The sequence below is a fragment of the Alosa sapidissima genome, chromosome 23 (genome assembly GCF_018492685.1).
Source record: "Alosa sapidissima isolate fAloSap1 chromosome 23, fAloSap1.pri, whole genome shotgun sequence".
Taxonomy (NCBI): Eukaryota; Metazoa; Chordata; class Actinopteri; order Clupeiformes; family Clupeidae; genus Alosa; species Alosa sapidissima.
In genome coordinates this window covers 4,270,593-4,294,848 of record NC_055979.1, presented here as the reverse complement: position 1 = coordinate 4,294,848, position 24,256 = coordinate 4,270,593, and the positions used below count along the sequence as shown (strand labels likewise).

The 24,256-nt window shown below is 47.4% G+C and overlaps 1 protein-coding gene across 1 annotated transcript in view; it reads left to right on the top strand.

Moving 5' to 3' along the window:
• LOC121698982 (erbin-like) overlaps positions 1-22,721 on the top strand; it is a 25,660-nt gene extending 2,939 nt beyond the window's left edge. Inside the window, exons 2-18 of the mRNA XM_042081547.1 lie at positions 392-536; positions 781-853; positions 3,126-3,255; positions 3,526-3,641; positions 3,826-3,895; positions 5,694-5,793; positions 7,795-7,916; positions 9,916-10,077; positions 11,324-11,485; positions 12,020-12,137; positions 12,567-12,753; positions 13,012-14,467; positions 14,781-14,837; positions 15,724-15,876; positions 18,314-18,406; positions 18,758-18,832; positions 19,636-22,721. Coding sequence (XP_041937481.1) covers positions 392-536; positions 781-853; positions 3,126-3,255; positions 3,526-3,641; positions 3,826-3,895; positions 5,694-5,793; positions 7,795-7,916; positions 9,916-10,077; positions 11,324-11,485; positions 12,020-12,137; positions 12,567-12,753; positions 13,012-14,467; positions 14,781-14,837; positions 15,724-15,876; positions 18,314-18,406; positions 18,758-18,832; positions 19,636-19,743 — 3,327 coding nt within the window. The 3' untranslated portion in view covers positions 19,744-22,721. The remainder of the gene's footprint in view (positions 1-391; positions 537-780; positions 854-3,125; positions 3,256-3,525; positions 3,642-3,825; positions 3,896-5,693; positions 5,794-7,794; positions 7,917-9,915; positions 10,078-11,323; positions 11,486-12,019; positions 12,138-12,566; positions 12,754-13,011; positions 14,468-14,780; positions 14,838-15,723; positions 15,877-18,313; positions 18,407-18,757; positions 18,833-19,635) is intronic.
• The last annotated feature ends 1,535 nt before the right edge of the window (positions 22,722-24,256 follow it).

The window sequence follows — 24,256 nt, the reverse complement described above, 5'->3', positions numbered from 1 at the left end:
CTCTTAAAGACAGCAGCTTGATTAATCAGTGGAATCACACACACACACACACACACACACACACACACACACACACACACACACACACACACACACATACATATATATATGACACACACAGAGGCGCACTTAGTCCTGATTGCATTCAGTTGAGTCCAGCTATGATGAGACTCATTAAAAGTGGGCAGAGTGCTGCTCTGCTGTGTCCCAATGTTCCCAGTGCTGGAGCGCTCCACTGCTTATTTGTGCTGCTTTTGGCTGAGAGGGACAGAACATTGTGTCTAGAGAGCTTGTGTGTGTGTATGTGTTTGCTTGCTGTTCTTCTTGGTGCATTTGGTGTGCTGATTTGCGTGTGTTTACTGAGCTGTCTTATCTGTGTGTGTGCCTGTAGATGATTGGTACCCTGAAGCAACTAGCCTACCTGGACGTGTCCAAGAACAACATTGAGATGGTGGACGAGCAGATCTCGGGCTGCGACAACCTGCAGGATCTGCTGCTATCCAACAACGCCCTCACGCAACTGCCTGGATCTATAGGTAACGCACACAGACACACACACACACACACAAAGTTCCCACTGTGGTCAGTACTGTCTTAGAGGAAGTCTCACCCACAGGAGGCTTAAGTCTCCTAAATCTCACCACTATGCCATCTGTGATGCATTCAACACTCTGCTGTTTGCCTACAAGAGTCATGTTGCCACACACACACACACACTCACACAAGCTACTCATCAGCAGTGGAAACTACAGAATGTGACTCTTAAATATTGTTGTGCAGGCTCCCTGAAGAAGCTGACAACCCTGAAGGTGGATGAGAACCAGCTCATGTACCTCCCAGACTCCGTAGGGGGGTGAGTGATTTCACGCAACAGCCATCTGCTCAGTCCACACACACACACACACACACACACACACACAACGAAACTAGCACGCTCATACTCACTCGTTTCAACATGCCTGCTGAAGTTCAGCTAAATTCACTGCAAGACTTTTCATTCTCTACTGATTTAGCGAGTCTCGGTCAGCTTGGTCATCACATCACATCAATCAGACCAAGCTTCACTCACTGACGGTCATGTAGACATGCTCTAGATATGGGGGAGTGCAAGCCACAGCGGTGGAGTGTGTCTTGCACCACACATGTGGCCTCTGGCCATGGGCACCTGGTTTGCGTCTGACCTCCGGTCAGTTCCCTCTCTCCCTACCCTTGCTGTCTCTCCCCCGCTCCTCTAGCGGAGTGAAGGTCAGTTAAGCCCTAAATTAAACTTTTTAAGTTAAAGTTTAAAAGCATATGCAATATCCTTACACATTGTAACACCAGTCACATATTCTTCAACAACCCTCCCTCACTCAGTCAAACCCATACCAGATGCTTCACCATGTCTCGAGTATGCTCACAAAAGATTGCTTCTGCTGGTCACACACACACACACACACACACACACACACACACACACACACACACACACACACACACACACACACGGAACTAGGTGAGGGACTCCCAGACTGGTGAAGGAGTCCCTTAGGAGTGTTCCGTTCCCTAGCAGTGAGCTTCCCCCCCAAACCTAATCTGCTGAGTCAGTGCTGAGCTCTGGGTTTGCCTCTCCTGGAGAGAAAGGGATAGAGGGATGGACCAGAGAGGAGAGGATCGAGGGATGGACCGGAGAGGAGAGGAGAGCCCAGGCCATCTGGCAGAGCCGGTGCTTCTGGGGGAGAGCAGACAGATTTGGGTCTCGGCACAGACAGACTGTGTGCGCTTTCTCACGGAACAGGGGGAAGCCCTCGACACTGTGGAGCCACACGCTAGGATTAGGCCTGTGTGTGTGTGTGTGTGTGTGTGTGTGTGTGTGTGTGTTTGTTTTCCCATTGGCTTTGGCTGTGGGATTTACATCTGTTTTTATGTATTTATTTTTTTGCTTTCGAGTTGACCTTTTACAAAAGGTGTTTTCTCTGAGCTTTTTGCTTTTTTTTTTTTTTTTCTCCTAAAGACGGGTATTTGCAAACATGGCAATTACCCACCTGCCCAGTCTCCTCCCCATCCCAGTCAACCAGATTACGACAGGCCACGGGAGCGGATTATTTCTATATGATTTACCAGGGATGTGCTTTTAATCCCCGCCTGGATTGTAAAGCATGCTGATTTAAACATATTTAATCTTTTATTTCATTTTTCGCCCCGTCATCCTTTCATCTGTGTTGGACCTGAGGAGATCTCAGGAGCAGAGCTTCTATACATGGATCGCCTTCCTTTGTACATTGTGACCACGAGAAAATGTCCAGCCTGGGCCCCACGTTTGTCCGAGCGCAATTGTCCTTTATGTTTGCGCCCGCATACATCTCCATGCATTTGAGATTGCATTGCTTGGGGACTCGCTTGTCTCCACCCACTGCATTGAGTGCATGAATAATGGATGTACACATTATGCATTCTGAAGACGCAATCCGAAGGCGCAGGGGGTTTAAAGGCAGGATGGCGACGAGGCTCGGCAGCTGTAAGCCGCCACTGGCCACAGGCTTACGGTCCACATCTGCTTCGGCGCAGCAGCATGAGGAAGACCGGCGTCCTTATCCTCGGTCATCTAGCCCCGAGCGCCCTCTTACCCGCTTAACCTGCCGTCGGGTCATTGAGCCTGAGGAAAGCAAAGCTCGGCTCTGCTCAAACGGTCAGGGTCGGGGTGGAGACTGGGAATCTCACTGGGATTTACAGTGAAAGTGGTGGGTGGGGGGCTTGGAGTGGTCTTCAAAGCCTACACACTGCTATATAAGAATCAACCATTATTATCTCCACTGGCTGCTCGGCTAAGCACCGTCACATGACCAAGCTTGGAGAGCGTTTGGTGCTGACCTTCACAAAGGCAGGCAAGGTCGCAATGGGGTAACATGTGGAGAGGAAGAGATCCTGAATGAATGAAGCCTGAACTGATCCAGCCAGTTCAGTGTCTGTGTGGACTAGACTGTCTGTTCATTCACCGCTTTGTCTCTTTTAAACTAGTTTATCAAGTGTGTCTAAATCTGTACTCTGTCAAACGTTACATCACATAGAATACTAGCGCTGTGATTAAAACGACAAAAGAGTGAGTGAGCATTATCTCTCTGTGTTTGTGTGTGTTTGTGTTACAGGCTGGCTAACTTAGAGGAGTTGGATTGCAGTTTTAATGAGATTGAGGCTTTGCCCGGCGCGATCGGACAGTGTGTGAACCTGCGCACCTTCGCCGCTGACCACAATTTCCTGTCCCAGCTGCCCCCAGAGGTCAGTGTGTGTGTGAGGCTGACTGACCACGTATGCAGCAGATGGGGACAGATGGAAAAAGGCTGCTGTGTGTGTGTGTGTGTGCATGCGTGCATGTGGTTGGGGGGAGGGGGGTTGTTAGTGGTGTGTGTGTGGGGCGGGTCGGGTTGGGGGGGCGTTCCATTCCCACTTATGTGAAGGTAAGCTCAAATTTGTATTCTCGCTCTTTGTGTGTGTGTGTGTGTGTGTGTGTGTGTGTGTGTGTGTGTGTGTGTGTGTGTGTCCTCACAGATGGGCAACTGGAAGAAGGTCACAGTGCTCTTCCTGCACTCCAACAAGCTAGAGCACCTGCCTGAGGAGATGGGTGACATGCACAGACTCAAGGTTATCAACCTCAGTGACAACAAGTAAGCTCACACACACACACACACACACACACACACATTTACTGTGACCAGGACTGATAGGATGGGGAGATATCCGTGTGTAGAAGGTGTATCATGTGTATAATAATTCAGTTGGGGTTAGATCAGGTTGTTCTATATCTTCCATAATCTCTCTCTCTTTCTCTTTCTCTTTCTCTTTCTCTAGGCTGAAGAACCTGCCCTTCACTTTCACCAAGCTAAGCCTGATGACCGCTATGTGGCTGTCTGAGAATCAGGTAAGACCTGCACCCTGTCATGCTGATGAGCTCTGATCTGTGCCGGTCCATTGGCACCTGTGGTAGCGTCCCTCTCTGTCCCTCACTGCCGATGACCTGCACTGAGTACTATCGTCCCTGTTGCTGCAAGAGCAGCTTTATGGTCACTGCTGGCCAGCTAGCTCCGGAGCCGGGCTTTACGAGGGCTCATAAATGAACGCAGTCGGTGCTGCGGGAGTCGGCACTGGTTAACTGGCCACAGGGGGACGGGGAGAGGATTTGCTAACGGCTGGTTTGGGAGCCAGTTCCCACAGCAGAGTGCCTTTACTGTTCACTTGATGGATCCTCTGTCTGTTTGTTCCACCACCATCCCAGTTCCCTCTGCAGGGTGATAGGAGGATGAGAATGTGACCTTTGACCTTTTTACAGAGTCCATCCATGCCTCCCCCAGTGGTCACACACACACACACACACACACACACACACACACAAACACAAACACTTCAACTAATCTTTTCATCAAGCCAGGCTCACACCAGTGGTATTATGTAAGCAGATGACTATTGTGCCAGCTGACATTATCAGTGGGACACAATCTGCTTTTGTTGAGCTTGCTGTCATTCCGTGAGGAGTATCAGGGAGTATTGAGATTTGTGCCGCAGGAGAAAAGAAGGCTTTGTTCTCCCCAAGCAGGGCTTTCAGAATTATAATTGATTTGCTCTCATCATTGGTTCATAGCTTCATTGATGGTTGTTTCTCATTGGCACAAAAGCGTTATTCATGTTTGCTTTTCTTTGGATCTCTTGGTTCATTCATCACCATTTCTCACTGGATATCGGGTCAATTCATTTTTTTCCCCCCTTGTGTTGTTGCTTGACTCATATAGCCGTTTCCTCATTGGAGTTTTTCTCATAGCCGTTTCCTCATTGGCTCGTAGCTTGTATTGTTTTTATTGGTGTATGCTCATGGCAGGTTTTCATTGGATCATTTATTAATGTATACTTAGGATTGACTGATAGCTTAATTCACTTGTCACTGTTGGCTACAGCCCCATGAGGAATGTCCGAGCTCCCAGGTTGAGATTTGAGATCCGGGCAATATTGCGAAATCTCCCCTTAACTAATCTCTGGAAACTGAAAAGCACAACACTGCTGGTTGTGTCAGAATGGGATTTCCCATGTTTTTTGGTGGAGGTATCCTGCCAAAAATCATGGTTGGGAAATGTTGCGGCTTGGCAAGGGAGCCTAGCGTTATCCAAGCGGTAAAAAGCTCGCCACTGGGAACTGCCCGGAAGTGAGCGAGAGAGAACTCATCGGCCTGTGTTTGAGCCAGACTGACCATATGCCACAGACACCACGCTTGGGTGGCCACTTCAGGGCATGGAGAGGAGTCAAGGCCGTCCCAAAAACTCTCTCTCTGTGTCCATGGCTCCTCTCGGGAACCAAGAGTTCTCCTCTGAGCAAGGCATGCAGCTCCTCAGGCAGCATAGTGCGTCAAGCTCGTCAGGTTTGGGCTTGTTTGAGTTGCTCTGGGCTTTCATGCCTCAGATCAGTCTTCCAGTCCAGCGGAACTTGATTAAGACCACGGTTCAGAGATCACCAGGCAAAGATTAAGTGAGTAAGTGACTAGAATTTAGAATAAGTTATCATTTTTCTCTGTCTATGGTAGGAAATGTTATGGAATAATGAGGTTGGTAGATGCATTCAGCAGTATGAACACAGATACTATTGGTGATTGGATGCAGCTTGCGAGAAACGATGACATAATGGCGTTGGTATTGATGGCCACGTGTCTAATCAGCACTACTTCTCTTGTCCAGTCCAAGGCGCTGATCCCGCTGCAGAAAGAGGAGGACCCCGAGACGCAGAAGACGGTTCTCACCAACTACATGTTCCCCCAGCAGCCCAGAGCAGAGGAATGTGAGTAACTTGCCCACCATCTTCCACCTTCACAGGGAACTATGTAGCAAATACAGAGTAGAATGGTTCTATCCAAATCGCCTGAGAAAATAAGGTGTATTCAAGATAATAAATAAACAGTATTAGAGGTGTTGTTGATGACTATAACGGTGTGGCAGACACTGTCCTCTAACCTTTTGAAGTGGTGAGGAGATCATGTTGCGCAGCCCCCCTTCCAGGCCAGATGCAACCCCATCTGTGATGTTTGGGAGTGGTTTGTTCCATTACCTGACTCAGACTCTGAATCACATCACCATCATTCCCAGCAGCAGCAGCAGCAGGTACACCTGCTGTCGTTAAGCCTTGAGTACTTTTCCACAAAGTGATTTACCTCTTGGAGCTACTACCTGGATATGATAATTTCCAGCTAAATTCCAGAATCCAGATTCAGCACAATCAAAATGCTAATTTCTTTTGAAGAAGTCTGCTTCTTGGCCACAGACGCCTTTTAATTAGGGCATGTCTATTATCTACAATGGTGGTAGACATCAGGTGGTGTCTAGATGTGGAATACATTAGAATGCATTCATTCATTTCATTAAAATGTCTCTGCAGTAATCATGTGCCTGTCACCATAGCGACTCTCCGTTGGGCTTTTGCCTCTGGTGAGCGCTTTGGCAGTGTTCCGGAGGTAGAGGCTTATCCAGGAGGCTGAGGTGTGGAGTTGAGTCAGTCATGTAGAAAGCAGCCTTCCTCCTGCTGCGACGCCTGCACTCATGTCTGAAACGGAGAGTGGTTATAAAAAGAGGAAGTGGGGTCGTACTGTAGCTTCTGTCTGCACTTCCTCTCGTCTGAGTGGGCCAGCGAACGAGTGTGCGCGTCCCCATATGTCTCATTTTGTCGTGTCATCGTGTGTGTGTGTGTGTGTGTGTGTGTGTGTGTGTGTTTTCTGCTCCTTAAAAACAAGCGCTCATTGTTGCCGGGGGCAGCACCGCAAGGGCCCCTGTCTGTGATGCCAACGTCACTGAATTCCAAAAGGGGCACAACGATTTAAAAAGTCTTAACCTGTTGCCTGGCAACGGCGCGGGCTGTTAAACTCCTGTGGAGGGGCACGGCGGCCGCCTGGCACCGGCTCCTCTTCCGCACGGCTCTCAACGGCTCGAACAGCTGGAGTGGGTGACTCAGACAGAGAGGGGAAAAAAAGCAGTGCCATTTCTGTAGGGCCCCCATCAATCTTAAAGCCCTCACGCCAATGCTTTTTTTTTTTTTTTTTTGTCGGGCGGGTGCACAAATGTTGTTCAAGTCCAAATGCAACTCCCTTTTAGTACTGACGTGCATTTCCTGAGGGTGTTTTGCAAACTTTAGGCTCATGGCAAACTGAATGCTTTTATGTAGTACACAGCAAAGTCGAGCATGCAGTGCTGTTAGAGTTCTTAAAGCAACACCAAAGAGTTTTTTGTACTTTAAAATAATGTTTCCAAAATCGTTTCAGTGGTTCATCAACTTGTAACAGGGTGAACGGCACTTCTGTATTCGCTTCACAGCCCTCTATCGGCTATAACCGCACTATGTAAGTTTGCCAGATCGGGTAGCGGATCTGTAGTTCGATGGAATGAGACATTTTTTTTTTTTTTTTTTTAAACTACAAATTTGACTTGCATCTGATGTCACAATACATCATACTTTCATAAATCGTGCAACATATTCTACCTTGTCTGTGGACATCGTTATTTGCAAAGCCGGTGCTGGATAAACAAATAGCGTGCGTGTGCGACAGAGGGAAAGTTCTTTGGTGTTGCTTTAATCACCCTCAAGCTACTGGTTGCAGTCCTATGCCCACACCAGATGGACACAGCCGTAGGGAGAATCTCCGCCTCTCTGTACTAACAGCACTTTATGAGATCAGGTGTGGTTGGCTTCTAGTTGCCTGTTTAACCGCTGTAGCTGGCGTCAGCAGATTAAGGGACTTCATCAAAGGTAACTGTGACAGACCATGGCTAACTGTGTGTGTGTGTGTGTCAGATGTGCCTAACTCAGACAGCGAGAGCTTCAACCCAACCCTGTGGGAGGAGCAGAGGAAGCAGCGCGCTCAAGTGGCCTTCGAATGTGACGAGGACAAGGACGAGAGGGAGACACCTCCACGGGTCCGTTTCTTCTCCCACACACACACACACACACACACACACACACTCTCTATCTCTCCCTTCCTCCCTCTCTCTCTCTCTCTCTCTCTCTCTCTCTCTCTCTCTCTCTCTTTTTCTCTCTTTTTCTCTATCTCTCGCTCATACGCACACACTACCTTGTCACTCTCTTTTCTCTGCTGTGTTCTTTCATCTTTGAAGTTAGTGAGCAAGACACATGAACACCACACACTCCAGCCTCCCTCCCTGCTGCTGCTCTCATTTCTGCTCTGTCTGTCTCTGTCCCCCCCCCCCCCCCCACACACACACACACACACACACTTCCTCTGTGTGGTCTGGTTGTGACCTTGTTGACTAACACTGGTTGTTTGGTTGTTTGGTCGTTGCCTTGCTGGCTTGTCATGACCCCATTCATCATTGAGACTTACCTTGCTCAAGCCTGGCTCCTCATTGGTCAGTGAAACCCGAGTGGATGCAGCGCGCCTGCTCATAGGCTAATGGAACGTAAGTGGATTAAACGTATCCGTTGGCTGGCTAATGAAACCCGAGACGAGTCCATAAAGCCGGGTCGCTTCATAGGTTAATGAGACGGTGGCAGGTGTAACGTGCTAGCAGGACCTGACCAGTGGACACTGTGCCCCCTCGGCCCCTGAGAACGTCTTGTGTTTCCCTGAGAGGGAGCAGGGAGGCCGGTCATTAAACTCCGCTGTGGGGCTTGCGTCAGTGGTCTTGTCTTGTGTTTTTTAGACGTTTTTAATCAAGCGATATTTTAATCACTATTGCTAAAAGTATCAAAAGCTTTTTTTATTATGGATTTTGGCAACGGTAAGTGAAATTCAAATCAGATGGAATGAAGATAAAACCCTGCTGCTCTGTCCAAGCCTGATCCATTATTGTAATCACTGTGCCGCTCACGTTGCCGGCTGCTCAGTTAAGTACTTGCTGTTTTGAGGCTAAAGTGGAGTCAAGAAAAGCAAAGCTGACCCCATCAGGATGTTTACTTCATGCAACAGACAGAATGATCTGCTCTGGTGATTTTAAGTGGTTCAGTGGTCAGTTTAATTTTGTTTGTTTTGCTTTTTTGTTTGTTGTTAAGAGACTTTGTGGTTGTAGTTGCACATCACATTTCATGCCTTAGTTATTGCCGAACCTGCCCTATTTGCCCTGTCCTAAGTTAGCACACACACACACACACACACACAAGCCGGCAGGGTGCTTCCACATATTGGTCTCTCAGATACGTGCCTGAGATGTGGGACTGAACAGTATGTTAGCACAGTGCTAATAACCCACAGTGAAAGCACAGTGCTAATAACAGTGCTGATCCATAGATAATCATCCTCTGTGACCCCTCTGAACTTTTGAGTTAGCTGGACAACCTGGAGTCATACTACATGACTGGCCCTCACTTTGAGCCATGACCTTCAACCCCTGCCTCTGAGAAAGGGCTACTCTGGGGCTGTCCTTTCAAACCGTAGCTTTAAGCCCGCTTGAGCCCTGTGTCTCTGTCAACGTCAGCACTTAGTCTGTCATGCACCCTTTGATGAGGCCTGGATTGCCCCCTCAGTGGGGTCAATCTGGAGATGCCTTTTGAAGCGCAAGATAAGAACTGGGACGCCCTGCCCTCTCATTGACATTAGATATGTCAAATGTCATATGGCAAAGGGCTAGTCATGACTCACTCCTGTCCTGACGCAGTGTCGCCATGCTCCTGGCTGTAGTCTGACACACACACGCACACGCACAAACACAAACACACAGATTGTCTCACAGCTCTTCATGACTCAGTCTGTTTGGCTAGACATGCGAGCTGTACATGCCAAAAACACACACACACACACACACACACAAGTGATAACACTTGCACTCAGAAGAGCCTCTTATGCCAGAAAATACAAGCCGTTTTTGTTACCACGCCAACCTCAGTGGCATTTCCAACTGAGCATAACTTCTGTTGGGACCATCAGTAATAGGTGTGTGTGTGTGTGTGTGCTGTCCTCAGGAGGGTAATCTGAAGCGCTACCCAACGCCATACCCCGACGAGCTGAAGAACATGGTGAAGACTGCCCAGTCTGTGGCCCACCGTCTGAAGGAGGAGGAGTCGGGGGAGGAGGGCCGTCCAGCTGGGGTCAACCACGTGGGCCTGCAGGACGTGGGGGTTAAGGTCAGTCTCACCTTAGCCACACTGACAGCTGATATATGCACCTGCACTGAATGTACATTAGTGGCCTACGCATGTGGCGTACACCATTGCATTTAGACTTGTGCATATGTGTCTGAGTAGTTCTGTAATTCGCCATCAAAAATAGTGGGAAGTGATCTTGCTTTGATTTTTGTGAAAATTACTAAAATATCAACATATATCAAGACACTCTGCTGAATCTTTTTATCGTTACCAGAAAATATGTCTGAGGGGTTCATAGGGAATTTATTCTCACAGGTGATGTTAAAGTTGTTGATTAACAATTGAAGTTGATAAACAGGTGAAAATGCTGGGTAAAAGAGAACATTCTCACCATGTGCAAAATCGGACTGTCCACTCCACCATCCTCATTGTCCAACACATATTCTGCCCCGGGCTGATGTCCATAGCTGCACCTGTCCAGGCAGCTCCGTTTGGCTTCACTGTCAAGGCAGACTTGTTTGTGCTGTTAAATGTGTTGCAACTGAGAGGTTAACAAGTGATTCGTTCCAGGAGGTAATGTTGTAATAAGGTGATAAACAGGCAAAATCTTTGTAGGATGACGACACCAGCAAGCTGAGGTCAAACAGGAAATGCACGTCAATGCATCTTTAATCTTACCCTGAAAGAGGAAACGCTGGTACGCTGCCCACAGTTAAAACTTTTGATGGAGGCTCCTGATAATGTGTTCTCCTTTCATGGGAGATATGATGTGGTACGACCCAGAGGAAGAGAAAGAACATGGTCTCTAGAATGGTAGTGGCAGCCCACAGGACCTGCTGTCAGAATGAAGAACTGGTATGATTTGAAAGAGTTTCAAGGAAAGGTTTACGTGTAGTAAGTTGTTCAGAGTAGGTTTGCTTTAGGAGCACCAAGAATACACTTCCTTTTTGTTGATCTCCTATTTTATTCGAACCTAATTTAAAATACTTGGCATTGTAATTAAAGGAGAACTTGAAGGTCCCACTTGCCAAATATTGCAAAACAAGAAGATATTCAATTTGTAACATAATGGTCTTTTATATATACAAATGGAGTATTTCTTTGCTGTTCGTAGAAGAGTGGATGTGTGTGAAATTCCTCACAAAACGGAGCTATTGCGATCTATGAGGTCATTACTGGAACAGTGTCTTGGTTACTTTAGACTGTTGGTAGCTCTCCCATGGAAACCGTCCCAGACCTTGTGACTAATATAGTGGGCTCCCACTCCCGTCCCCCCTCTGTGCAGGTGATCGAGGGGCCGTGTCCCAATGGCAAGGCGGTGGAGATGGAAGCCTCAGCGGTGAGCGAGACCCCCAGGGAGATGACGGACATTCAGGGCACCCCCAGAACCCCCATGAACCCTGGAGATGCCCCCCGAGCCACAATCAACCATGAGGACACGCTGGAGGTAGCATCAGTAGAGACACACACACACACACACACACACACACACACACACACACACACACACACACACACACACACTCTCTCTCTCTTGAAATAATTCAACTTGTGAGTGCCTATGTTATGAAGTCATCCACTGGGTTCACTGCACGTCTCTCATACATAGTTCCACAGAACTCTGGAGTAGTAGAGCTTCATTTTATTCCTGTGACTGTGTGTGAGGTGTGTTGCGGTTTGGTTGTGTGTGGGCGTATGGTGAACTAAAACTGGGAAGTCTTCATGGCACAGATTGTGGAGAGTGCCACTCCATTCTAGAGAGCCACTTTATTAAACCTTGTGCCCCCTACCCCCTATGCATTTCAAAAATAAACACGGCCAAAAGGCATTCTAGCCTCAGGGGGAAAGATAAAAAATGCCACATAGCAAGCAGTGACTGGGCCAGAGGCCTCCGTTTGAGCTCTGGTTGAGTGAGTTGCTGTGGAGCATGGTGTGGGTGTGGCGGGGGAGAGGGTGACCTCTGTGCTCTGCGTCCCCTCAGGACTCCGAGGACCTGTCGTCAGAGGAGGAGGAGATGAAGATAGCCGAGATGCGGCCGCCTCTCATCGAGATCTCCATCAACCAGCCCAAAGTCCTGGCTCTCAGCAAGGACAAGAAAGGTACCCAACACACAGTACATACACACACATGCATACACACACACTCTTACACACTCACAGAACTACTCTTTTAGCAAGGGAAAGGGAGGTATTTGTCAATATACAACTCACGCACACACACCACAACTTCCTAGCTTTCAGCAAGGACATAAATGCTCCCATTTAGACAGTGTGCACACACACACACACACACACACACACCAAAACCAAAAATATCCTGGCCCTCAGCAAGGACAAGGTATACACCAACAGTGAAGGTGAACTATTTGCCAGAACACCTCAGTGTTTTTACACGAGCATAAAGCAGGCTTTGGTACTGAAGTCGTTGTTGCTGTAATTGCTCTTGTGTAAGCAGTGGGGAAGTGGGAGTTTATTATTAGTCTTCTTATCTTTGTTGACATCATTTGAACACCTCTGTGTTGGCTAAAGCAGACGACGGTAAGGATGCTGATTCGCTCCTCGATGACACGGTTGCCAACAGCAACCAGAACAACAGCAACTGCTCATCTCCCTCGCGCATGTCTGACTCCGTCTCCCTGACGACCGACAGCAGCCAGGACAACTCCCTCTGCACCCCGGAGAAGGAAGCCAAGATGCACCTGTTGCCTAAGAACAGGTAACAAAGACAGACACACACACACACACACACACACACACACACACACACACACACACACACACACACACACATTCATCCACAATTCAGCTCCATAGACATCTACATACATACCAATCATACACATTTGTTTCTTCAAACACTCCTACTGTACCTGAATTACCTCTCTACATATTCCCATGTACACACACTACTACATATTCCCCACCACCACCACCACCACGCACACTCCTGATGCCACCATCTCTCTCTGTGCAGGCCAGAGGATGAGAACCTGAACACGCTGCAGAAAGGCGGCTCGGTTCTGCAGAACTACAATGGTTCCGACACGGCGCTGCACACTCTGCTGAAGAACCAGCATGGCTACCCGCCACAGGCCCACGACATGGCCGGCTACGATCTGACCATGGAGGAGAAGCTGGCCCTCATCGACAAGAGCATGAACAACGGCGTGCCCCAGGCCTACAACAGGTGGGACCAGATCAACATGAACGTGGCCAAGATGGCCCCCGACAACAACACCCCCGCGCCACTGACCCTATCGCGGAACAATAACGCCTCCCTGGAGAACCTGGAGAACGGGAACCAGCTGTCCAAGACGCCGTCCAGCGAGCGGCTGACGGAGCGGTCGTCGCCGCCGCGGTACGAGAGCGTGGCGAGCACGGCGTGCGCGGGCGTGACGGCCAGCGAGCAGCACGGCCTCTCCTACAGCACCGAGGAGCTGTCGCCCGAGCGCCGCTGCGGCGGACCCCCGCAGCCGCCCGTCACCAAGTCGCACAGCGTGGCCAACATGGACGCGGGCGGCATGCGCCTCTACCCGGTGGAGGCGGACGGCGGGATGATGATGTACGAGGCGGCGGCCGGCCGGCAGTTGCCCGCAGGGGCGGGGGCGCAGGGCCAGAGCATCGTCCGCTCCAAGTCGGCGTCGCTGCTGAGCGCCCAGCCCCTGCAGGTGCACCCCGGCTCCTCGGCCTCGTCCTCCGACCTGCTGTCGGCCGCCGCGCACAAGCCGCCCGTCTCCGCCCGGCCCCCGCCGCCCCAGTACAAGGTCCAGTACGCCAGCAGCGCCATGCCCAAGGAGAGCTGGTCCCCGCGCACGCCCGTGCCCCCCGACCAGGCCTACATGCCCCCACAGCACTCGCTGGCCAACACCAACTACTCCAACCGCAACCAGGCGCCGCCGTACCCCATGCCCCCACCCCAGCAGCACCACCAGCAGCAGCAGCAGCAGCAGCAGATGTGGGCCAAGCAGGACCCCCGGCTGCTGCCCCAGCGGAGCGGCGTCCAGCGGCAGACCAGCAGCTCCTCGGCCGCGTCCGTGACCATGGGGGAGCCGCGGCGCGTGGCCGTGCCTGAGGGCGACTACCTGAGCTACCGCGACCTGCAGGCCGGCCCCCGCGGGCCCCTGGCCGCCGCCAGCCTCGCCGGGCAGCAGCGTCCGCTCTCGGCCCGCACCTACAGCATGGACGGCACCCACGGGATGCCGCGCCCACACAGCGCCCGGCCCGCACCCCACGAGCTGCCCGAGAGGACCATGTCGGTCAGTGACTTCGGCTACGCCCAGGGCAGCCCTGGCAAGAGGCCCGGTCCGCGGGTGAAGTCCGAGCACTCGCTGCTGGACGGGCCGGCTGGGATGGCCGCTGGAGGGGGCAGGGTGCCTGCCGACTGGAGAAACCACGTGATGCGCCACATCGAGGCAAAGAAGATGGAAAAGGTCAGCAGTGCTATCATTCTGAACAAGGAATTAAAGTGTTGATGGATACTATATCGTAGTGACTGTATGATAGATATATATTATATTTATCCTGAGGGAAATTTGGCCAACATTTTCCTATTATTAAAAGATATATTTTGAATATTGTTTTCAGTTTTCTTTAATGTTGGTTTGATATAAATTATAATTTGTTTAAGTATCATGTTTCGGACAGCAGGATGGAACTGCGCTCTCTTGATTCCTTGGTATGTTCTTTATGAGATGGAAGTCCCCAGTCAGTGTGTTGCTAACATGAGCCTTGTTCCCCCAGCAGGACGAGATCCTCTGGGCTCCAGGGCCCCCAGCATACCCCTCCGACCCACAGAGAAAAGTAAGGACTTGTCTTTCGACTTGTCTTTCTCATCTTTTTTACTAGTGCTCAGACACTATAGTGGCCATTCAATTGAGTTGTGCACGAGCGCTCACGTAATCTGATGGTCTGTATTTGAGAAAGCCAGAGAGTTGCGTTGTCAAACAACCTTCACCACTGATCTCCGTCCCCGCCTGCCTGACAGCGAAGCCTTGTGAGGCTAACGCAGTGCGAAAGCTCGTCTCCTGCAGTGATTAATGAGCTGTAATTAAGGCGCGGTGAGATTAGACTTGGAATCAGCGCTCCCATGGGACGGAGTACCCCCAAGGCCTCGCGCGCTCTCCGCAAAAAGGTGTATTAACGAAAGTAGGCTGCACATCCGCTCGCTGCCATTAAAAATAGCTGGCTCCGGGAATGATGAGATTACAGAAGCACTCTAAAGAATGTGTTGCTCTACTTTTCCTTTTTTATTCTCCCAAACCAGGCGTAAAGCACTTTCACGATGTGTGCACGTTTTGCAGAGAGGTATTATGAAAGTTAATGGGCTTCTGTTTATTTGTTTAGGCTTTTTAAAAGCATTGTTGTTCTACAAGACCTTGTGACCCCTAGCCTTAGTAGTCTTTGTAATCACCAGATGCTTTAATTAAGAGATCCCATGTGATGTTTCCCAGACACTAGCACTAGAGCCTTGGGCACTTGTGAAAGTAGGTCCATACGCCCCCTGGTGGTCGTGATGTGTTAAAGTAGGTTATGGTTGCACCCACTGTATTACTACTGATTAGCTATGTTCATGTATGACTGACTTACCTCTGTGTACACTGTGTGTGTAAAGACATCATGGTGAAGTTCATCTATTTGGAGGATATGACATTTCATTTTAATCATCTGTGCGTGTGACGTCGTCCAGGTGCCTTTGATGAACGGGCGGCCCCAGATGTCGTGTGGTCAGCCCGGCATGGCGCGCCACCCCTCACGGGAACAGCTGATCGACTACCTGATGATGAAGGTTTCCCAGCATCCGCAGGCGCCACCACACGCTCCACACGAGATCCTACAGGAGGTGTGCATGTGTGTTTGTGTGTGTGTGTGTGATAAGCGCTTGAGAATGTGCGTGCTGATTGTGTGTTGAGATGAAAGCAGATGGTCATTCCATGGTGGGAGGTGGGGGAGGTGTGTTTGTACTATAAAGACATCCCTTTGAGGCAGGTGGTCCTCTGATTAAGATGTCCTTAGTGAGAGTGTATGTGATTCAATTAACATAATGGGATAGTTACAGATAAACATTTGAATTATTGCTGGTGCTTGTCTGTGTGAGGGTGAGATAATGTTGCTTTGCAGTTAGATGTGATCAAAGGACAAATGGCTACGGCGCAGCAGGGTTTCCACTGCAGCAGTGGGCTTGCATGCTTTCACTCCTACACTAGCAGGGAATGCTTCTGTTTTTGACAGGGCTCACTGGGTGTTCGTTTTTTTACGTAACGGACATTTCTCATACAGCTCTCCATTTTCCTCATAAAGCTTCCCATATTTGCCGGTTTTCCTTATGTCTTTCAAATGTCCAGTTAATTAGTTTCTTAACTCCTGAAACCTATTATCTCTCAAATGACCTCATCTGAATGGGCCAAAAGAACACTTGCATCTCTGTCTTCTTTGATTAAAGTAACACAGTGTATGAATTCCCTTTTTCATCAATTTTCAACATGCTGGGTATCTAAAGAGGAACCCAATTCATTGTGAGGGGTGAAAAGGGTGAAATATTCCTGTTTTGAAATAACAAAAACTACTTACTATAATACCATTTTGAAGCTACACTTCCCCCACCCCCATTTGAAACTATTTCTTGAGGTCTTAATAAAACATCTGTGTCATACTTTGGTCAAAATACTGTTTTCAACCCTGTTCAAAGCGCCCCGTTTGTGTGTCTGCTCCTTCACAAACATGAGTGTACCTTCGTTCTTGAGGTGGTTTTATTCAACAAGCTGTGCAGAAAGTTCTGAACGCCCTGTACAGGGTTTCCCCAGAGAATTGAATTCCATTTGTGGTGGTTGGTTTGCAGAATTAACTTGAATACAACAGTTTTTAACAAATTAGCACAGCGTGGTTATGATGCTAACCAGATTTAAGCACAATTTAGTACATCCTGGAAAATCATTGTGTGGTGGTCAATGTTGATATTGTGGTGGGCTGCCACAAATAAGTCAATATATGGGAAACACTGCTGTAAGTTAAAAGTACTATATGGTATTGGTTTCAAAAAGCACAACTTGTTCAAAGCCGTTGTGCCACCGAAGGGTTTTACTGAGTATGCCAAACCCATGTGGAGAGTGCCTTTGCCAGTTCTATTGCCCCACAGTTCCTCTTTGTGTTTTCATTGAGGTGTAAATGACGTGTTGGTTGGGAGGGGGGGTGGGGGTTGTGCTGAGATGGGAATGGGGTCTGTTTAGGTGATGAGCACCTGAATGAGGCGTTATTTAGTGAGGTGTGAAAAACAAGCTTGTTAAAGAGATGATAAAGTTAACAAGCTGGTGTGTGTGTGTGAAGATGTTGATAGGCTTCTGACCAGTAAGAGCAACTGAGGTTGGTAAAGAGTATGCTGTTCATGGTTATTTATCAGTGTAAATGCTCTATAGAAATTCATGTGGGTCATTCCACGTCAGTTCAACCAGGGCCCATGCACTTAGGTCTCAAAAAATTCTGAAAAAATTACCAGGTGTACCTATGTTACCCAGGAGACACACTGTAAAATTACTCTTATGTAAGATCAATACTTTCCAAGATACAGCCAGTTTTACAGGGGGAGGGGGTGTAAAACTCAAATTTTGCATGCTGGTACATAAATAGGAATAGTATGTAGCAAAATCGTCAGGTTTGGTCTGGATAATCCTGCATGGTCATAGCTGTCCCTCAAAGTTGATACAAATTTTATTGGAGTTTTTGGCTGGGCTCTGTTTAAGCCTTCAGAAGACATATTTGTACTCAACATAGACTCTTGATTTATTTTCCTTACTGAGATAAGTAGAAACACTCTCACAAAAAGCAATGAACAGAAAATAAATCCCTTCAGGGTCTGAACAGCAGACCTCACAAGTCTGAAAAATCATTTTGGTTATCATTTTCAGAGCACCCAAACTCCTTGTTTTATAATTCCTTGTGGAAATATACAAATATTTTTTAAATATGTTTTTCCTTATTCTCCATGATCCCTTCTTTTTGAAAACACCAATTTGACTTGTCTTATGCAAATCTTTCTTTTTTATTTTCCACCCTGAACATGGGCAAAATGCCCCATTGACATCAATATGTTTTCTATAGAGTCACCACACTGCCACCTGTGGTTGTATAGAGTAACCTGTGGTAGCTCTATACATTCATTGAGATTCTAATTATTTTTAGTGTACGACTGATCATCTTATTGTTGCAAGTCACTTTGGGAGAAAGCATCTGCCAAAAGCCATTGCATAAGCACATGATGAAGGTGAATGTGGTGAATGTTTCAGATCCGTGTGAAGATGGAGAAGAACCCTGAGCTGGGCTTCAGCATATCAGGAGGAGTAGGAGGACGAGGAAACCCCTTCAGACCAGATGATAATGTAGGTCTTCATCTTCAGAACACCTTGAGTACAGACTGTACACACCTTAGTACAGACACTAGGATAAATGGGGCATTTTTGTACACCTGTTAGAATATGGGAACGAGTATGCCGTGTAGAGTCCAATGAATATGTCATATACTGCATGTGATGCACTCAAATTATTCAAAACCATTTTAGAAATGTATGTGAATTTGTTGATCAAACAATTTCCTAGTTAAAATGATCATATGGTTTTATTATTTTTAGTGGATGTTCTGTTATTGTGAGGGCATAGTAATGATTGGGTGTACAGAGCACAGCTTGGACGTGTTCCTGAACTTCACTGACATTTGCTCTCTGGCCTTGTAGGGCATCTTTGTGACACGAGTTCAGCCAGAAGGCCCTGCATCTCAACTTCTACAGCCTGGAGACAAAATCATCCAGGTAGGAGCAGCTTGTCTTTCACCCGTCACAACACCTACTACACTAGACACCACACCACACCACACCACACCACACACACACACACACACACACACACACACACACACACACACACACACACACACACACACACACACACACACACTTGTCATAATCTGATCATGTAATCTGCTGCCTTCAGCTCTCTATCCCTCTCTGTCTATCACTTTAAATCCCTGTCTAACCTCAAATTTTGCACTCTACCAATAATGACCTCTATTATTGATGTGGTTTCAGTATTGTTTAAGTATCTGAATAGCGATTGGTATGGAAATACTTAGGCATGAGATGGTAGGGAAGTCATAATTTTGGTATCACATTAACACTACTTCCTGCAGTCTGTTAAAGGTGACCCCCCCCCCCCCTAACCATCTCTCTGCTTCTCATCTCTTCTCCCTCAACTCCTCTCTCCCGCTCTTCTCCCTCGACTCCTCTCCCTCTCTTCTCCCTCGACTCCTCTCCCTCTCTTCTCCCTCGACTCCTCCCTCCCTCTCTTCTCCCTCGACTCCTCTCCCTCTCTTCTCCCTTGACTCCTCTCCCTCTCTTCTCCCTTGACTCCTCTCCCTCTCTTCTCCCTCTCTTCTCCCTTGACTCCTCTCCCTCTCTTCTCCCTTGACTCCTCTCCCTCTCTTCTCCCTCGACTCCTCCCTCGACTCCTCTCTCCCTCTCTTCTCCCTCGACTCCTCTCCCTCTCTTCTCCCTCTCTTCTCCCTTGACTCCTCTCCCTCTCTTCTCCCTCGACTCCTCTCCCTCTCTTCCTTAAGGCCAACGGTTATAGCTTCATCAACATCGACCACAGCTATGCTGTGTCCCTGCTGAAGACCTTCCCCAGTACTGTGGACCTGATTATCATCCGTGAGATGTCCGCATAGACCCGCGCACCCCACGGAGATCAACAGAGAGACAGAGAGAGGGGGACCAGGCGAACCAAACCTGAATGTCAACGTTGTTTTTAAAAGAGACAGCTGTCCAGACACTGGCCGCGGGTGCTGGACAAGAGGGAGGGAGTTTTAAACCACTGGACTGCGTGCGGACAGTCGCATGGGAGAGTGGAGCATGTTTTTCATTTTGATCTTATTTTTTTTGGATAAACCCCTAATAGATACCTTCACTGTGGAATTGCTGTCGGCTTGTGTAGTCGGCAGCAGAGCAACTGTACAGAGACACTCTCTTGAGTTATTATTTTTTTGTTATGATGATTCACCCTCAGCACTGACTGCAGATCACCAACAGTGGGCAGGCTTTCCCTCTGCTTCCATCCACATACCTTTGTCACAAGCTTGACTTGAATTTAAGGAGCGGAGGGAGGGCTTCAGTCGGGTTTGGTGGAGCGGTGTGTGAGAACGAGAGAGCGTTGGAATACTCGCATGTGTTTACGGAGGACAGGCACGTCGATCTGAAGGAACCCCGCTGGACAACTTGACCCACAGCAAGGAAGTTGGGAATTGGCCAGAGCGGAGGGGGACGCTGCCAGGGTCTCCTTCCCTCCTGTCCGACCCCGACGGCTTACCTGCTTTCCCTCAGTCTCGCCTCAGCTGTGCTGTCCTTTTCCCTCAACCTGATCCGCTTCTGTTCCCACCACCTGGAGATACAGCATGGGAGACTTCAAGAGTACGCAATAAGAGATTGTCGTGGATGGGGATTTTATTTTCTTCCTCTTTCTTCCATTTGGTTTGTGGAGTTGCTTTCTGTCTGCTGGGCCCTACCTGCCTGGTCACAGCGCTGGGAGGAGCGCGAGGAGGAGCACGAGGAGGAGAACGTGGAGGAGAAATGTTAGAAGAAAAAGGGAGCGGAGGAGGAGGAGAGGCGTGAGGGAGAAAAACCAAAGTCTGTCAAAAGTCTGGAGCCTGATGAAAGGAGGCAACCACCATTTCTGGAATTATCTTGGATGCATTGGTATCCTGTGTGTGTGTGTGTGTGTGTGTGTGTGGCTGGGGGTGCTCTAAATGGTCTTATGCCATCTCATGGGGTCCTAAAGGGCTTCCCCTCTCAAAACTCACTTCTGTATGTCTTTATGTGAGAGTGATGGACAAAGGAACATCGCATACATACACACGCACACACGTGTGATCTGCCTTGCCGCTAAACTTGGTCCAGACTGACAGGACACCCCTGTTCTCTCCTTCGCTGACTTGCTTCCTGTGACTTTTACTGTTGGTTAGACAAGTGCCAAGACCCCTGAGCTCACCCAGGGAGGAAGAGGAGGAGGCATGAGCCCTTCATCACCTGAGCAATACTCACTCACCTGCAGAACGCACAGCACAACGGGCTAGAACAGCAATAGAGCAAGAGCTTTTATTTTTTTCCTGCAACAAAAGAGATGTCTGTTAGCATTTTTACATACATACAAACAAAATACAAGACAAAAACAAATAACAAACTTTTAGGAGATATCAGTTGTGATACAGCATTTTTTTATGGCTACATTTTATAAGACTTTGCAGGAATTAACTTTCTGCTTTTTTTTAATGGCAAAGACATTTGAGTGGACTGCATAAAGCTCCTTTGCCTTTCCCCACAACCTGCCCTGTATCACAGAAGCCTCCCTGAGGAGCGAGCTGAGTCATTCATGTCCATCGCTACACACACACACACACACACACACACACACACACACACACACACACCCGAGCTGAACTGGTGAAACACTGAGAGGCAATCTGCCTGCGAAGCTGAGCCGGGCTGTTGGAGGCTCACAGGTGGCTGTGGAGAGGCCACAGTAACGTGAAGACTTCTGTGGTGTGTGGCGTGTGATCTGAACTCAACTCAACTGACTGCATGAAGAAACCATGGGATTGTATTTTTGTACTGTTATTTTTTGTTTTCTTTTTACTGCCTGTTTCCAGAGCAGGCCACACAAATCCTTAGAAAAGATCAAATTCACAAATGTTGAAACCATCAGATGATTATAACTTTTATTTTGTATGCAAGAAGCACTGTTGATTTTATAATGAGTGTACATTTGTAATGGCATCGTGTTTGAGTATGGTAAAGAATGTTTTGAAATTTTATGTTCACATAATGGCATCACAGAACTGTCTGCTTTCTGTATGTTGTGAGTTTGTGTGTCTATGTTCTGCAGATGCAGAATCTCTCACACATACACCCACACACATCACAACAGGCCTACATTCAGCGAGCATTCACTCGAGATGGGTGGGGTATACTGTTCCCATGACGTGATGATGTACCGTGGGCTGTCACTCTGCTGGACGTTTCTCATATCATGGTTCTCGGTTCTCATATCGTGGGGGGGGGGGGGGTACATATAAAGTTGAATTTTGAGTGACCAATTTTCCTTCTTTTTTAAAAACTTTTAAAACATTTTAACACTTTTTGTTGTGGGCACTGCATCCTCTGTGTTTATGCTTGTTTTGAAAGATATCATTTTAATGGGAAATATTCCTGTAACTGTCATATTTTTATATCTTTTTTTTTTTTCTTTTTTTCATTGCAAACAACAGATGTGTACAGATGAAGACAATCTGGGCCTAAACCTGTGGTAATAGTCTGCCATCTTTAAACAAACCCTCCTTTTTATTTATTTAGCTTCTTCCAGTAGAGAGAAAAAGAAAAAAAAATAATCAAATGTAAATACTTTTACAAAGTTAAAAAGGTGAAATTCGCCTTGGCATTAGTTAATCTAAATGGATGAAACCAGCAATAATTTTGTGATCCTGGAGTGACCCATAGTCATCTTAGAGCTCACGGTGAGGTGGGTCTGCAAGCAGCTAGAGATGAGGTGATCAGTATGCATTTACTCAACATTCCAGATTTTGTACATAATTACACAGTTTCTGAGGTAACCTGTGGATAATGATAAATAAACTAATGCTCTTAAAATGAAAGTGTTCATTTTGTTGTTTGTGCAGTGTGCGGAGAAATCGGAGCAGGACAATTAAAATCCAAAGCAGATGCCACCAAAATCTACTAAAGCAAAGTTCATGGTGACTGCAATCATAGAAACATTAAATATATAAAATTGGAATTTATCCCAGATGCGACCTTTCTGGAACTGTTATACATTCCAAACAATATGGTTTTATAGCCATCTGCAAACATACAATCTGATATTTTAGGATTGGCTATAGGGCCAAGGTTTTGCATGCAGCTCCTCTACATAATTTATGACGTAATAATCAACTATTATCTGTGACCTGAAAAAACCCAGGATGAGAGTGATCCAAATCGTGTATGAGCGTGTTGCTCCTTCAGGTGTTTTTCAGAACCGAATACATGCCGATATCATGATTCACCACCTATGTAGTGAGTCAAGGATGCCTCTTATTTAGTCATTGACACAGAACAATTTCAAAACACTCCCATTGCCCCTATGAAAAGCTGAAATCACTGAAAACAGGAGGTTGCTATATAATAATGATAGATCTTCTATGATATCTGATATAGGCAGAATATACTAAATACATTATTTCTTACTATTTCACTGCAACATTTTTCTGGAGTGTGTACTTAGGTCACTGACTATTTTATCAAGATTGTGATGTACTTGGTTACAGACTTCTTTCAGGAAATGTTTTCTAGTGGCCCTCTAGGAAACTGCCCACTGACAGCTACCACTCATATCAACTTCCTCGTCTAGGCTATATTTAACTGTGCTTGTGCTCATGGTAACCAACACAGAAGTTGTAAAATGTTTCAAAAACCCTGAGCGCTCTCCCAAACATGTTGGATATATATAGAATATAATACAGATGTTCAAGCCATAGCTTCACATTACATTCAGTCCAATATGACTACAGATTAGCCCAGTGTTGTAAATGGGTAATAATCAGCATGGTGGAAAGGGCAGGCCATGGCAACGTAAGTGCGCTAACTTGCTCAAGCCTCTAAGAGGTAATAGTTGAAGGTCCTCAGTTCTGACAAAGGGTTGTTGAGATTGTAGTTCCACAGCCAATGAAATTATACACCTCAAGATATGTGTTGATATATAGTCTGGAATTGTGTATGACGTGAAAAGCATGAAAAGAACTGTGCTGAATTTGACCAAAGTGTAATGTATTATAATCAAGGACTGAAATCAGAAATCAGACCCACAGGCAAAATTGAAGGAATCTATTAAGAAAACTAAAGGCCTACTAAACATCAGTGGACACAGCAATATGCTAACTTAGTCAAAATCTACTGTCAAACTTGGTTCGTCTTATCAGTGGACGCGGGTCATGGCCAAGGGCCACTAGGGTCAACTCAAACTGTGGACAAGGGAGTGAGACACATACAGGTGAGACAACTCATGCTCAATACAATATGACGTGGTCAACAAATCAAAAAAGGTGGTTATAGCCAGTGTTCAATATCCAGTTAGGCGGAAATAGTGAGCGTGTCTTAACATGTTTGCATGTCTCTTCCTCTGGTGCTAGCCAACAA